At 45.8% G+C, this 15400-nt stretch overlaps 1 protein-coding gene across 1 annotated transcript in view; it reads left to right on the top strand.

Annotated features, from left to right (window-relative positions):
- The window catches only part of LARP1 (La ribonucleoprotein 1, translational regulator), a 3464554-nt gene that overhangs the window by 1872848 nt on the left and 1576306 nt on the right, over positions 1–15400 (top strand). Inside the window, exon 10 of the mRNA XM_044069481.1 lies at positions 12330–12499. Within this exon, the coding sequence (XP_043925416.1) occupies positions 12330–12499 (170 nt within the window). The remainder of the gene's footprint in view (positions 1–12329; positions 12500–15400) is intronic.

Below are 15400 nucleotides of genomic sequence, written 5' to 3'. Positions count from 1 at the left end.
CCTGACACTCTTCCTCCGGCCCCTGCCAAACCTGACAGATATTACAGGGTCCCGGATTCTCATTTCCATCTGTATAAAGCCCATTCTGCAGACCCAGAAACTATTTCTCAGGGCCCTAAAGGGGTTGCAGCCGCTACTGCCAAAAATCCCCTACCCTCTGAAAGAGAGTCTAGAGCTTTAGAGAGATGGGGTAAGAAAGTGTATACATCTGCAACTCTTTCTGTCAGGGCATTAAACTGTCAATTCCATATGATACAGTACCAAGAGTATTTGTTAGATGAACTGAATAAGAAACTTTCTTCTCCTGAACACCTAGACCGTAAATCCCTTCAGGATTTGGTACATAACTCACAACAGGTTAGTAACCATTTCTTAAAATGTGGCTATGATGCACTGGAGGCTTCATTTAGATCAGCTATGACTGGGGCAGTTATTCGTAGGCATGCCTGGCTGAAGGAGCAATCTTTGCCAGACCATGTCAAAGCTAAACTCCTCGATGCTCCAATGGAGAAACAAAATTTATTTGGCTCCCCTGCTCAGGAGATTCTAAAAAAGGTTGAAGAAAAAGCAAAATCTGTGCAAACAGTTAAAGATTTCTTGCAAGTTCAACCACCGAGATTCAGCAGAAACTGGCCTACAAAGAATTGGTCCTTTCCAGACTCGGACAGAGCCCAGAGAGGCAGGAACAGGCGCTCTAGGGGCAGAGGTCAATCAAAGGGCTCCTACAGAGGCCGTCAGTGGCAGCCTGCCAACCAAAGGAGTAGTGCAACAGCTACAACAACAACCACTACTACAGGACAGACTCAATGACTTGACTGATTCCGCCTACAAGGGATCAACTGGAAGCACCCTTGGGCGGAAAGCTGGCTTTATTCTCAAAAAACTGGCATTATATTACAAAGGATACATGGACATTGCAAATAATAGACAAAGGATACAGGTTTCACTTCCACACTTTGCCAAAAAGAAGCGGAAGGCCAAACCTACCACCAAATCAGAAGGCAGAGGCTTTAAAACAAATCAGCAATTTACTTCAGATGAAAGCTATAGAAAAGGTACCATGTTCAGAACAAGGCCAAGGATTTTACTCCAGACTATTCCTTGTACCAAGAAAAGAAAATCAATGGAGGCCTATTCTCGACCTGTCCGCACTCAACACTTATCTCATTGTGCCAAAATTCAAAATGCTGACCCTACAGCAACTTCTTCCCATGTTGGGCAAGGAGTCTTGGCTGGTGACTCTAGATCTCAAGGAGGCATACCTGCACGTCCCTATCCGACCAAGTTGCAGAAGACACCTCAGATTTCTTGCAGGATCAGAGCATTATCAATTCTCAGCATTGCCCTTTGGCTTATCTACTGTGCCCAGAGTATTCACGAAATGCCTGGCATCAGTAGTTGCACATTGCAGACTACGGGAATTCAAATTTGTCCATACCTGGACGACTGCCTAATACAAGCGGACAAGAAGAAGAAATTGTTAAAGGACTTGGCCTATGCCATACACCTGTTACAGGCCTTGGGATACACAGTCAACATCCAAAAGTCAAGACTAGTACCATCCCAAAGGATCACCTTTTTGGGTGCAGATCTGGACACAAACACCCAAATGGCCTTTCTCACAGAAGAAAAGCAAAAACAACTTCCAAGTTACTTCATGATTTTGACAAGACAAACTCCGCTTACTGCAAGGAAAATCCTGCAGGCCCTGGGTTACATGGCATCCTGCATAATTCTAATCCCACATGCCAGACTGCATATGAGGAAATTGCAATGGTACCTAAGGAGTGTATGGTCTCAACACAGTCACAGTTTAGAAACCATGATACCATCATTCCATGCCTGCAAAAGGAATTCCTGTGGTGGGCTCAGGCCTGCCAGTCCAACAGAGGGTTGCCTTTCAACAAACCAAAAACAAGGCAGACCATCACCACAGACGCCTCGGACTGAGGATGGGGAGCACACTTGGAGGACAAATGCATCCAAGGCCTATGGCCTCAAGGGCAGTTAAGCATGCACATAAACCAAAAGGAAATGCTGGCAGTGAGGCATGCAATCGAGGCATTCAAACCCTTCCTCCAACAGGGACATCTGTTAATGACAGACAACACCAAGGTCATGTGGTACATAAACAAACAGGGAGGCGCACATTCTTACCCGCTATGCTGGATGACTATGAACCTGTGGGATTTATGCCTGAATCTCAATATCCAACTACAGGCCCAGTTCGTGCCAGGGAAAGAAAATGCACTGGCGGACAGCCTAAGCAGGACTACTATGGATGCACACGAATGGATGCTGCACTCAGACATCTTCAAACTGATAACAAAGACATGGGGAATACCGGAGATAGATCTGTTTGCCTCCCCACTCAACCATCAACTGAAGACATTCTGCTCAAGGACAATACCACCTACAAGCTTGGAGGGTGGACTCTCTCTCTTTCAGCTGGAAAGCCCTAACTGTATATGCCTTCCCACCTCTCCAATTGATGCACAAGGTTCTACTGAAAATCAGGGAGGAACAGCCAAAAGTGATACTAATAGCTCCGGACTGGCCAAGACAACACTGGTCCACTATTGAGAAGCATGTCTCAGGCAAAATCATGGCCTCTCCCCCTATGGCCTCTTCTTCTAACGCAGAACAATTTCAAGACCCTGCATCCCAACTTGAAAACATTGCAGCTAACTGCCTGGAAAATTCCTTAAATCCCAATCAAACTGTTTTATCTCAGAGGGTTAAGGACATTATCCTGGAGGCTCGCAGGCCTTCCACAAGGAAAACATACTCAGCTAAATGGAATAGATTTCTCATTTGGAGCTCATCAAAGGGCACAGATGTCACAGTGGCAAACCTAACACATCCTAGAATACTTAGCAGAATTGTTCCACAATGGCCTGTCCTATTCTTCCATTAAGATTCATGCTTCAGCAATTTCAGCAGAATACAATGTGGATCCACCTATCTTCTCACACCCTCTCCTCAGACAATTTCTGAGAGGGATCAAAAATATTAAACCTCCAAGAAGATCCCCTATACCTACCTGGGATCTCAACTTTGTGCTGGAGAAACTGACACTACCTCCTTTTGAACCAGCAGTATCAGTGGATCTACAGTTCCTGTCTTGGAAAACTGCATTCCTTCTGGCAATCACTTCAGCAAGAAGAGTATCTGAGTTGCAAGCATTAATGGCAGTGCAGCCTTTTCTTATTTTCCACCAGGACAGGGTGTCACTAAGAACCAATCCTACTTTTATGCCAAAGGTGGTATCTAGGGTATCCTTGAACCAAGCTATTCACTTGCCTACGTTCTTCCCTAATCCACAGAATAGAGGGGAAAAACTTTTGCACACCCTGCATATACACAGGCAACTACGCTACTACTTGGACAGAACAAAAACTAGCAGAAAAACTGACCAACTTTTTGTAGCATATGCAACTGGGGTGCAAGGAAGAGCAATTTCCAAACAGACAATTTCAAAATGGATAGGAAATTGCATTCGCTTTTGCTACTCCTTTCATGGAAAGACAGTTCCTGAAAATATCAGGCCTCACTCCACAAGGGCCACGGCCACCACTACAGCCTTCCTACGGGGGGTGGCTACCAAGGACATTTTAGAAGCTGCTACTTGGAGCTCCGTGCATACATTTGCCAAGCATTACAATCTACCTTTATACTCTAGATCCAGAGCACGGTTTGCAACTGCAGTTCTGCAGGGGATCTTATCTACACCATCCTTTTCTTAGTACCTCCTCCCCCAGATTGGCTATGGTATTCTACCCATATGTTATGACTGCAGATGCATCCTTGAAGGACATAGTACAGTTTTGTACCTACCATAAATGTAGATGTCCGATAGGTATGCATCTGCAGTCAGGATTACCCTCCCTCCTTCCCCTCTGTGGTATTCCTAGGGTGCTTACCCCTCTTTTAGCTAGCTGGGGGAATCTATTATGGTGTATTTGTTTGTTTATACATGTATATAATTTGCAAATGTTTGGAACTTTTCAGCATTTATCCAAATTTAGCCTTCCTAGAGGGCACCTGGCATCTGGGGCAAGAAAAACTGAGGAAAATGGCGTCGGCTGATGCTTTTATACCCCAGACGCTCTGACGTCGGGGAAAGTGCGACATCAGCCGAGGCCAGACCCATACTTGGGAATCCGGCCGACCGAAGGGCTGCCTGAGGCAGGACAACCCATATGTTATGACTGCAGATGCGTACCTATCGGACATCTACATTTATGGTAGGTACAAAACTGTACTTTGTGTACACTTACCATAAATGTAGATGTTCAACTGTATTCACTGTTGCAGCCTTGGTTACCCTCCCTCCAGCCCCCTTCTTATTTTGGATATACCTCTACTTTCCTTTACTACCTTCAAAAGCTTTTTGGGTGTATTTGCTTTTTGTTGGAGGTATTACCTTGTATATTTATAGATTTAATTGCTTCCTATTATGGGAGCACCTGAAATCTGGGGCAAGAAAAACTGATGTAATGGCATCGGCTGCATGTTTTATACCCCTGACGTCATGGAAGAAGGGACAGCAACCGACGCAGAACCCAAGACTTTGTTAATCAGGCCGACTGAGGGCTACTGCAAGCAGATAACCCAAAAGTGATGACTGCAACATTAAATACACTCGGACATCTACATTTATGGTAAGTGTGTACAACTGTACTTTCTCTGCACTTCCCTTTTGCTTATCTACTGCACCCAGGGTATTCACAAAGTGTCTAGCTCCAGCCATTGCATTTTGCAGGCAGAGAAATATTCACATATGCCCATACTTGGACGATTGTCTGATTCAGGCAGAAAGCCAAGACTTGCTATTAAAACATCTGGCATTCGTAAAGAAACTTATAACCTCACTGGGGTACACCATAAATGAAAAGAAATCTCATCTAGTACCCTTCCAACAGATTGTCCTCCTGGGAGTAAGCTTGAACACAATTTCCCGGATGGCTTTCCTCACTTCAGAGAAACACGTTTATTTGACAACCTACTTCAAACTACTGGCCACAAGGAAAATTCTGCAAGTCCTGGGGTTCATGGCCTCTTGCATTCTACTAATTCCATATGCAAGACTGAATATGAGGAAAGTACAGTGGTATCTAAAAAGCCTATGGTGTCAACATTCTCAGGACCTGGAGTCAGTGATTCCTATCATTCATTGTATAAAGACAGAGTTCCTTTGGCAGGCAGAGGCCTGCTACCACAACAAGGGGCTCCCTTTCACTCTACACCCTGCCGCCCAAACCCTAACAACAGATGCATCAGTCTATGCATGGAGGGCTCACTTGGCAGGGCAGTGCATTCAGGGAAAATGGAACCCGAAACAGATGCACCTGCATATCAACCAAAAAGAAATGTTAGCTGTACACTATTTTCTGATAACCTTCACGGACCGCTTTCTTCCAGGACAATTATTGATAGACAGACAACACCACAGTTATGTGGTACATAAGCAGGGGGGAACCCACTCGTACCCTCTTTGCAGACTAGCCATGGCTCTGTGGAACACAGCCTTGAGTTACCAAGTGCACTTTCAGGCTCAATTCCTGCCAGGCAAGCTAAACTCTCTGGCAGATGACCTAAGCAGAAATCTCCTGCACCCACACGAATGGAAACTGGAACCAAAAAATATTCAACCTCTTGAACAAATGGGGGACTCCAGAGACCTGTTTCCTCCCTTGAGAACTACTAATTGGACAAATTCTGCACAAGGACCTCCCACAGTCAAGCTTGGAAAGTGGATGCCCTGTCCTTTACCTGGGAAAGCCTCTCAGTTTATCCCTTTTCCCCCCTCTGCCTCTCCTCTCGAAGGTTCTGCTAAAGATCAAACAGGACAAGCCAAAGACAATACTAATTGCACCAGACTGGCCACTCCTGCATTGGTACCCCCTGTTGCGCTGTATGACACTGCTGCAACCATGGCACCTGCCTCAGACCCCTTCCCTGCTGTCCCAGCAGGCAGGCCAGATTCTGCACCCTCAACTTCAAGCCCTGAACCTTGCAGACTGGCTAATTCCTTGAGCTCTCCAATAGCACCCCTCAGTAAGCAGGTGCTAGATGTCATTCTGGTGGCAAGGAGGCCTAGTACTAGAAAATCCTATGCTGAGAAGTGGAAAAGATGCTGTTCCTGGAGCCAGACTCAGGGGATGGCACAATGGTGCCCAGAATACTTCATATACTTCAGTACTTAATAGGAATGCTCCACAAGGGCCTAGCCTTCTCGTCACATAAAATTCATGCCTCTGCCATTTTAGCACATTATAATACTGAACCACCCCTCTTCTCTCACCCCCTGCTAAAGCAGTTCCTCAGAGGGGAAAAAAATTTAAGACCCCCCCCTCCCCCCAGGAGAGCCCCTACTCCAGCCTGGGGCCTTAACTTTGTATTGGAAACGCTCACTCTCCCTCCCTTTGAGCCAGCTGCGACTGCAGAGTTGAAATTCCTTTCTTGGAAAACAGCCTTCCTTCTAGCCATCACTTCAGCAAGAAGTGTGTCTGAATTACAGGCCCTCATGGCAGTTGAGCCCTTCATTATTTTCCATGCAGACAGGGTTTCCCTCAGGACCATTCCTTCCTTTATGCCCAAGGTGGTGTCGTGTGGCCGTAAATCAGTCTATTCATTTGCCCGCCTTTTTCCCGAATCCACAAAACAAAGAACGAATACTGCTCTCTTTGGACGTGCGCAGACAACTTAGATTTTATTTGGACAGGACTAAGCCTCTCAGGAAATCTGAACAGCTACTAGTTGGCTTTGCTGCGGGGGCAGAGGGGAAGGCCATTTCAAAACAAACCATTTCTAAATGAATAGCCCATTGCATTAATTTCTGCTGCAAGCACCATATAAAAGCTACCCCACAGGGGATAAGATCACATTCCACAAGGGCTGCATCTACCTCTACAGCCTTTCTCTGAGGAGTCCCTACCAGGGACATCCTAGAAGTTGCTACCTGGAGCTCTGTACATATCTTCACCAAGCATTACCACATGCCTGTTTTTTTCCAAATCCAAAGCTGGCTTTGCCACTGCAGTCTTGCAGGGCTTACTAGCTGGCCTTAATGCTCTCTAACTTTCTCCTCCCTTCCTTAGCTTTGGGAATCAACCCAAATGTGATGACTGCAGCAGTGAAACACGAAGAACATAGTACAGTTGTGTACACTTATCATAAATGTAGATGTTCGAGTGTATTCACTGTTGTCCTGGTTACCCTCCCTCCAGCCCCCTGACTTCTCTTGGCTCTACCTCTCTTTCTTTTTTGGTGTAGGTAAGCTTTCTGGTGTATTTGATTTTTATGGGGGGTGTACCTTAACATATAATTGCTTCCCATTGTGGGGGCACCTGACATCTGGGGCAAGAAAAACTGATGTAATGGCGTCGGCTGCATGTTTTATACCCCTGACGACCTGACGCCATGGAAGAAGAGGGCATCTGACGCAGGAATCCAAGACTGGTATTCAGGTCGGCTGAGGGCTACCTACAGGCAGATAACCCAAATGTGATGACTGCAACAGTGAATACACTCGAACATCTATATTTATGGTAAGTGTACACAACTGTACTTTCTGCTCCCTAGCTTTCTGTTGCCTGAGCTGCTAGTCATTTTTGTATGGACCTTGGCTTAAGCTGCTGTTAGTGATGCTATCAGTGTCATTATTGATCACGGCTGGGTGTAGGGTCCGATATCAGATCAGAGCTGGCAACTAGCAAGACAGCATCTGAGCTCAAGCTCCTCCCCTTCCCAATATCCCTTGCAACCCAGAAACCTCAGATCTTGTTTGCCGCAGTTTTGTTCAAGATGTCCTTCCTGTAGTTAAGTGTTCTTTTCCCTGTATTATCGTTTTTTTTTCTTTTTGTCTCCTCCCTTTCTCTCTATCTTCCTTGGGTAGTTACCTCCCCTTTCGGTATTGTTTAATGCAATTTTTTAAGCCCTTTTCCCAGATTCTGGCCCTTGTTCTTCCAGCGTCTCTCGGTAACCCTTTTCTGCTCCATTCCTTTCTTTACCTTATTTCCCCCTCCCCTCTTGATTGTTGTGCAGTGTGCGGGTGGTGGGTGAGTGTGTGTGGAATGTCCAAGGTCCCCTAGACTTCCATCTGGGGAGGTGCCCTTTGGGGACATCCTCACAATCCTTAGCGAGGCGGTTGGTCTTCCCCTGCTCAGTCTTCAGAGGAATCCATGTTCTTGAAGGCCTTCGGGATGGGCCCATCTTCTGGCTGGGTGTCTCCCCCTGCTGATGAGCTCGTCCTGCTCATATCTGACAGGGCATGAAAGGATCCAGTCACAGTGGGACGAGTTCCCAAGAGAGCCAATAAGTTCGTAAGCCTGTTCACGGACAAGGCTTTATGGAACAAGGGCGTTCCCGTTGATGCTATTGTGGTGGCCGCAGCTACAAAAAAAGGAGCTCACTGAAAAGAGCTCCACAGTCCATCCCCCGTGCAATTGAACATTTTGGGTAGCGCGCATTTCCCTCAGCTGTGTTCTGACTGAGAGCAACCCAACTGCATGACACATTTTACCCTACTACAAAGGGACTTGGTATCAGAGCTTTCCACCTCCTTTTCTGAGTTGCTGCCTCCAGAGAGTCTTAAATTAATCACTCTGAAGTTGTCTACTCTGACATCTCTAGCTAACACCTCGATGCGGCTGATCTCCAGTGTTGTGAATGCTACCACTCAAGCGGTTGGCACTAGGCATTTTCCATCAGGTGTCATGCCTGGCTTTACCATTATGGGTTTGTGGAACCCTTCAAGGCGTCATTCACTAATGCCCCTTTCGACGGGTCAACTCTATTTTGTCCTTAGGTCAGAGAAACTTTAAACCCATAGGGAGCAAGGAGGGAAAGACTCTGTCCGCAGTCAGGATCAAGTTGTCTACTCCCCAATGACCCTTTTCCAGAAATCGATGGGATAGTACGAAACTGCAGTTCCACATGTCTCTATCTTCCTTCTAGGATGCTCCACAGGAATCCTGTTCCGTCCAGGGAAGAGGGTTTCAGATGCCATCCCAGAAGCAGAGGAGGTCCACAGAACCAGGGCTCCTGGGAACCTTTCTCTGAGAAGTCCCCTCAGTGTTCCTGAAGGTCTGCCCACCTGTCCTATCCTGGAGGCAGTCGGGTGTTCTCTCCCTCCACCCACTAGGCTGGGCAAGTATTACCTCAGATCAGTGGGTGTTAAAATATTGTGTCCAGCGGTTACTTCATACCCTTTTTTCAGCCCCCTCCAGCTCAAAAACCTCTCCCGGACATTCCACCCTAACAAAGGGAGTTGGCCTTTCTAGAGGTTTGGGACCTCCCTCAAAAAAGAGCCGTCCAGGAGGTCCCAACAGGACAGTGAGGATCCGGAACTTACACTCGCTTCTTTTTGGTGCCCCAAAAAAACGGAGACCTATGTCCCGTTTTGGACCTCTGTGTTTTAACTTTGTTGGTCAAGAAGTTGAAGTTCCGGATGGTCACTTCAGTCTGTTTTGCCTCTTCTGTGCAAGGAACATTGGATGTGCACTCAGTGGATCTCAAGGGTGTGTCCTATCACATTAAGATCGACAGGCGTTCCAGGAGATACCTGCACTTCCAGCTGGGTCCAATCACTGTCAGTTCAACGCCCTGCCCTTTGGACTCACCACAGCCTTTCGGTTGTTAATCAAATGCATGACAGTATTGGCAGCTCATCTCTGGCTGCAAGGCTTTCCAGATCTTCCCATACCTGAACTATTGGCTCCTCACAAGGCATCAGCTCACCTTGGCCACCGATTACACTCAGTCTCTTTCAGGATCTAGGCATCACAGTCAACCTGCCTAAATCCTATCTTGCCCGGTGTCAGAGCCTGGAATTTATCGGGGTCCTTTTGGACATGGTGTCAGAGACTATATGATTCAAAACCAGGTCTATCCTTTGCTGGATCTGGAACATCCTACAGTCCATTTAATATTGCAAGCACTGGGTTCAATGGCGGTGGCAATCCAGTTATTCCCTCTTGACAGATATCCTATGAGAGTTCTGCAATGGACCCTACCAGTGCAATGGTCAGCTCCCCTTCATCCCATGTCCATGTTCGTCAGGATTTCTCCCATCTGCAGACATCACCTTGCTTGGTGGCTCCAAGCTCAGGATCTTCTAGGCACACCCTTCTGTCTTCCCCAAGCCACTGTGATCACAGACTCCTCCCTGTTGTGGTGTGGGGGGACATTATCGGGAAAGGACTGTTAAAGGCACGTGGTCTTCCTTAGAGACCAAATTGCACATAAATGTCCTGGAGGTGAGAGCAGTCCTCCTAACATTGCAAGCCTTCCAGGAGGGTCTCCCTCTCTGGACGATTGCAGTTCAATCAGAGAAAATGGTGGTGGTCTGGTACATCAAGAAGCAGGGAGGAACATGATCTTATCCCCTGTGCAGAGAGCCCATGAGAGTGTGGAAATGGATGATGTCTTCCAGGCGCTTTCTTCTTGCAACACACATTCCCAGCAGTTCCAGTGTAGCTGACAAACTCAACAGATCTATCCTGAGTCCTCACAAGTGATCCCCAAAACCGTCAGTGGCACATAGGATATTCGACTGCTGGAGTCTGCCTTGCTGCGATCTCTCTCCCCCTCCAGACAGCCAAAAATGCAGAAACTACTTTCCCTGATCCCCTCATCGGGGGAGTCACCCAGGGTTGCTCTGGTGCATGATTGGCTGTCAGGACTTGTATATGCCTATCCCCCAACTCCCCTCATTCACAAAGTCGTACAGAAAGTCACCTGAAGACTCTTGTCATCCTTATTGCCCCTTTCTGACCTCGTCAGGTGTGGTTTCCCCTCCTTTGGTCTCCTCTGAAATATCCACCTTGGATACTATATCCCATTCCGGATCTCATTTCCCATCCTTAGGGGCTTCCCAACCTTTAGTCTCTTCGTCTGACCACTTGGTACCTCCATTTCCAATGATCCTTTCCAAGTCCAGGCTTCCTTTCCCAGTTAAGAGCATTATTTTGGCTTCTCAAAAGCCATCTACCAAAAAGGTGTATTCCAGCAAATGGAAGAAATTTTCCATTTGGGCAAAACAATACAGTCTAGATCCCTTTTCAGCTTCTATTTCTGACATTTTGTTGTTCCTGGCCTCTCTTTTTCAACAAGGGGCTAGTTTCTCCACGATTAAACTCCAGTTGGTGGCTATCTCCAACTTCCATTTGAACGAAAGTCCCATGTATTCTTCTAGGCTGTGCAAGGCCTTCCTCAAAGGGGTCTTTGTACTCAGACCTCCTGTAAAGGACCCCTCCCCTTCATGGGATCTCACTGTGGTGTTGCAGCCTTTGATGCAGAAACCTTTGAACCTGCTGTGACCTGTGATCTCAAATTCCTTTCCTGGAAGACTGCCTTTTTGGTGACTATTTCTTCAGCCAGGAGGGTCTCCGAATTGCAGGGTCTGTGCATTAAAGCCCCCCTTTATGGTATTCCATAAGGATAGGGTGCCTCTCAGGACCAATCCTTCGTTTGACCCTAAGGTAGCCTCAGAGGTAAATCTTAACCCATCGATTCAACTTCTGGTGTTCGTTCTTGATTGTTCCAATAAGGGGGAATATCCGTTGCATTGTCTGGATGTACATAGGCAGTTGCGTTTTTACCTGGAGAACCGAAAATTTTCGAAAGTCTGATTGGTTCTTTGTTGCTTTTCTCAGGCTAGGAGAGGTCAAGCAGTTTCTAAGGTCTCTCTTTCTCGTTGGATTGCCAGCTGTATTTCATATTTTTACGAAAGCAGACACCTGGATCTTTCTAGACCAGTCAAAGCTTAGTCTACTAGGTCAGTAGCCACATCTTCTGCCTTCTTTGCCAAACTTTCCTTAGATGAGATCTGTGCTGCTGCTACTTGGTCTAATCCCCATACCTTTATTGCAACTTCCCACCCTCCTTCCCCTTCCTTCTGGTAAATGGGCCCTTAGTATTCTTTGATCATCTTAGGCAGTCTTCACTGCCTCCCCCTACTTTCCAGCAAACTCACTCTGAGGGTTGTGGGTAGCAAAGGATCTTGGGAAGAGAGGGGGCTTGAGCTCAGGAGCTGTCTTCCTAGTTGCTGGCTCGGATCCGATGTCTGATAGTACACCCATCCATGATGAATAATGACACTGGATAGCACAGATTCCAAGTTATGTTAAGTACATAACTCTGTTTCAAATTAAACTGAATGTGTCAGTAAGACTTGATAAATAAAAATAAGTCTGTAAAGTGATTAGTTAATAAGCAAGACTGTTTTATGCTAGGTATTAAAATTACCAAAATCGATCACTACATGTCAATCATTTATAACAGTAAGTTAGTGATATTGGCTTTTCTTTCTCACTGTTGATTAGAGTCTGCTCCTGGATCTCCTCGTGCATCGAGGCCAATGGTGACAAAGAACGAAGAAGCCAGTAATCTTAAGAGTATGCCCAAGGGCCTGTCTGCTAGCCTGCCTGATTTGGATTCAGACACATGGATTGAAGTCAAGAAAAGGCCCAGGCCATCTCCTTCTAAGCAGAAGGTAAAGTATTCATGTTTTACTACAGCTGACATTTTTCATTGACTCTTCAGGCAGGATGGATAGTTTTGTATAGGCATTTAGAATTAAACTAATTTTAGACCTCTGCAAGTTAACCAAGTTTCTGGTAGTACAAAAAAAAGTTAGCCTTCAACTCTTCCATCATTCACTGTTCCTAGACCTCTTTGTGGTTTCCTTGGGCATGAAAGGTGTACATGTTCAAATCCGCACAGAGTATAGGAAGTTCCTGATATTTTGTAGAATAAATGCACCATTTCTATTCCACATTTTTGTCTTTTGCTTCAGGGTTGACAAAATATTTAGCTCTGCCATTCACCCTTCTTTGGTTAAAGGGTGTCTGCATTTACCCCTATCTGAATGACTGATCTAAGCCATCCACAAGGAGGAGTTATCAGAATCCCTGGATTTTTGCCATATAATGCCCAACCAGTCTTAGGAGTGTCACTGTACTGTCAGAAATCCCTTCCAAATAAAAAAGTTACAAGGTGAATTTCCTAGAAACAGTCCTTGGACACTAGAAGAGGTTCTTGTGTTGATTACTGCCTTTTTCTCAAGTAGAAAAGGAATTTTTGATAGCAAGAGCTATTTTGACAACTCTATGATACATATTAGCAGCCTGCATAGTCATAGTTCCCTTACCAACCTGCACAAGGAATATTCAGTCAAATCTAAGGCACCTGTGGTGTCAGTATCTCTACCAACTCCAGGAAATGCTACTGATTTTATCTGCCATCTAAAATGTGTCAGATGATGCACTTCAGAAGCAGAAAGTAACTCAGGAATGCTGTATGTATGAACCCACATGAGACCCAAGCCCTGAAAACAGATTTATCAGACTTGGCCTGGGGTCTGCATACTTGGAACCCTGAAAGCTCAAGCAAGGTGGACTAGATGGGACAGATCTTCACATATCGGTAGCAAAGAAATGTTCACTGTTGTATGTTTGCTTCATATTTCCAGATTAGTTTATGAGCAAGGAGTATTACAGGTGGTAACAGTACTGTAGTCATGTGGTATATCAATGAGCAAGGGAGAATTTGTTCACATCAGCTGCACCAACTTGTTGTAATTACCTGTAATCTAGCAGGACCAACAGATGTTCTTCGTGTTTCACTGTTGCAGTCATCACATTTGGGTTATCTACTTGCAGTAGCCCTCAGTTGGCCTGATTAACAAAGTCTTGGGTTCTACGTCGGTTGCTGTCCCTTCTTCCATGACGTCAGGTCGTCAGGGGTATAAAACATGCAGCCGATGTCATTACATCAGTCTTAATTGCTGTGCGGTGCCCAAAGCAGAAGCAGTTCGCAAGTACCGGTCATCTGACTCCTGAAATTTTCATTTTTGAGTTTCAGAACCAAAGTCTTCAACTAAAGCTAAGTACCCTGTTGGGGAACTTTTTCTTGCTCCTTACCGATGTCCGTAAAAGTTAATTGCATTTCTTGTGGAAAGCAAATACCTCACATAGATTTTCATTCATAGTGTATTCCTTACCTAGGCCCTGATCACAGTGTACCTTGTTGTCGGTTGCACTATCCGTCGTCTGTATATTTTCGCCTCTTAATATTTCGGTTCTCGGTTCAGTTATCCAGAAATGTCGTTGGTAAACCGTCTGACTACTGGAATTCCGAAAAAAACACAAAGATAAAGACAGAGACAGGCCGCCTAGGTCCAAAGCTGCTGACGACACTTCTCCTAAGCCAATGGCCAGTTTGCCGGTACTCAGTGAGGCGCTTTCGCAGTCCCTGATACCAGCTACTTCAGATTTGCGGGCCGCTACTGAGACCCATTCGGAGTCCGGTATGCCACAAGATGCTTCTGCTGTGGAACCTGCGGATGTCTCTACCTTGGATGGGTCCGGAGCCGCTGTGCAGGCACCGGCTTCTGAGGGTCTGAGGGCCTACGGACTTGCATATTAAACCAATGCCTCCTTCTTTAAGGCCTAAACCTCGAACCATGCCTAGGAAACCGACGCCCAGGCCGCATGCTCAGGCCTCTGTGCCTAAAAAACAAATAAGAATGGCTGAAGAGCTTATAACTTTAATCAGGAGAAGCCAACCACCCTCTTCTAAGAGGCCTAGGACCGAAATTGTTTGAATCTTCTTACCAGGATTCTGATATTTCTGATTCTTCTGATGATCTGGATTTACCCTTATCTACTTATGAGGATTCTGATGCAGAGGACTCTATTCACTCTGCTTCCCTTCCAGAGGGTTTTTCTTTTGGTGAAACCTTACATACTCTAAGGGAGCATTTCCACTGGGAAAGCCAGGATTTTTCTGATTCGAAAAAGATGCTTAGAGATTTCTTACTGTTGCCTCAGCATAGGCCTTTAGCTGTACCTCCTGCACTAGACATTGTTGATGATGCCTTTTTGGAATCTAGTTTGTTCCCTGATTTTTTGCCCCCTGCTCCCAGAAAACCTGACAGATATTACAGGGTTCCTCATTCTTGCAAGTTCCTTTTTAAAAATCCTATTGCGGATCCAGAGACCATTTCACAGGGACCCAAAGGCATTAAGGCCTCTACTGCCAAAAACCCTACCCCTTCTGATAGAGATTCCAGGGCGCTGGATAGATGGGGGTAAGAAGGTTTACACTTCTGCAGCCTTGACCATTAGAGACTTAAACTGTCAGTTTCATATGTTAAAGTATCATCAACATATTATTGGATTGCTTAAATAGAAAATGATGATGATTCCTGACTCTCTGCTGAAAATAAGGAATTACAAGATTTAATGCATTCTGCTGAACAGGTTGGAAAACATACTTTGCAATGTGGGTTTCATTCTTTAGAGGCCTCTTGCAGGGCTGCTGTCACTGGGATTGTACTCAAAAGGCATGCTTGGCTTAAGGAGCAGTCTTTGCTGATCATGTTAAAGCTAAA

Source organism: Protopterus annectens, chromosome 4.part0 (genome assembly GCF_019279795.1).
Source record: "Protopterus annectens isolate FY-2018-M chromosome 4.part0, PAN1.0, whole genome shotgun sequence".
Classification (NCBI taxonomy): domain Eukaryota; kingdom Metazoa; phylum Chordata; order Ceratodontiformes; family Protopteridae; genus Protopterus; species Protopterus annectens.
This window is presented reverse-complemented; position numbering and strand designations above follow the sequence as displayed.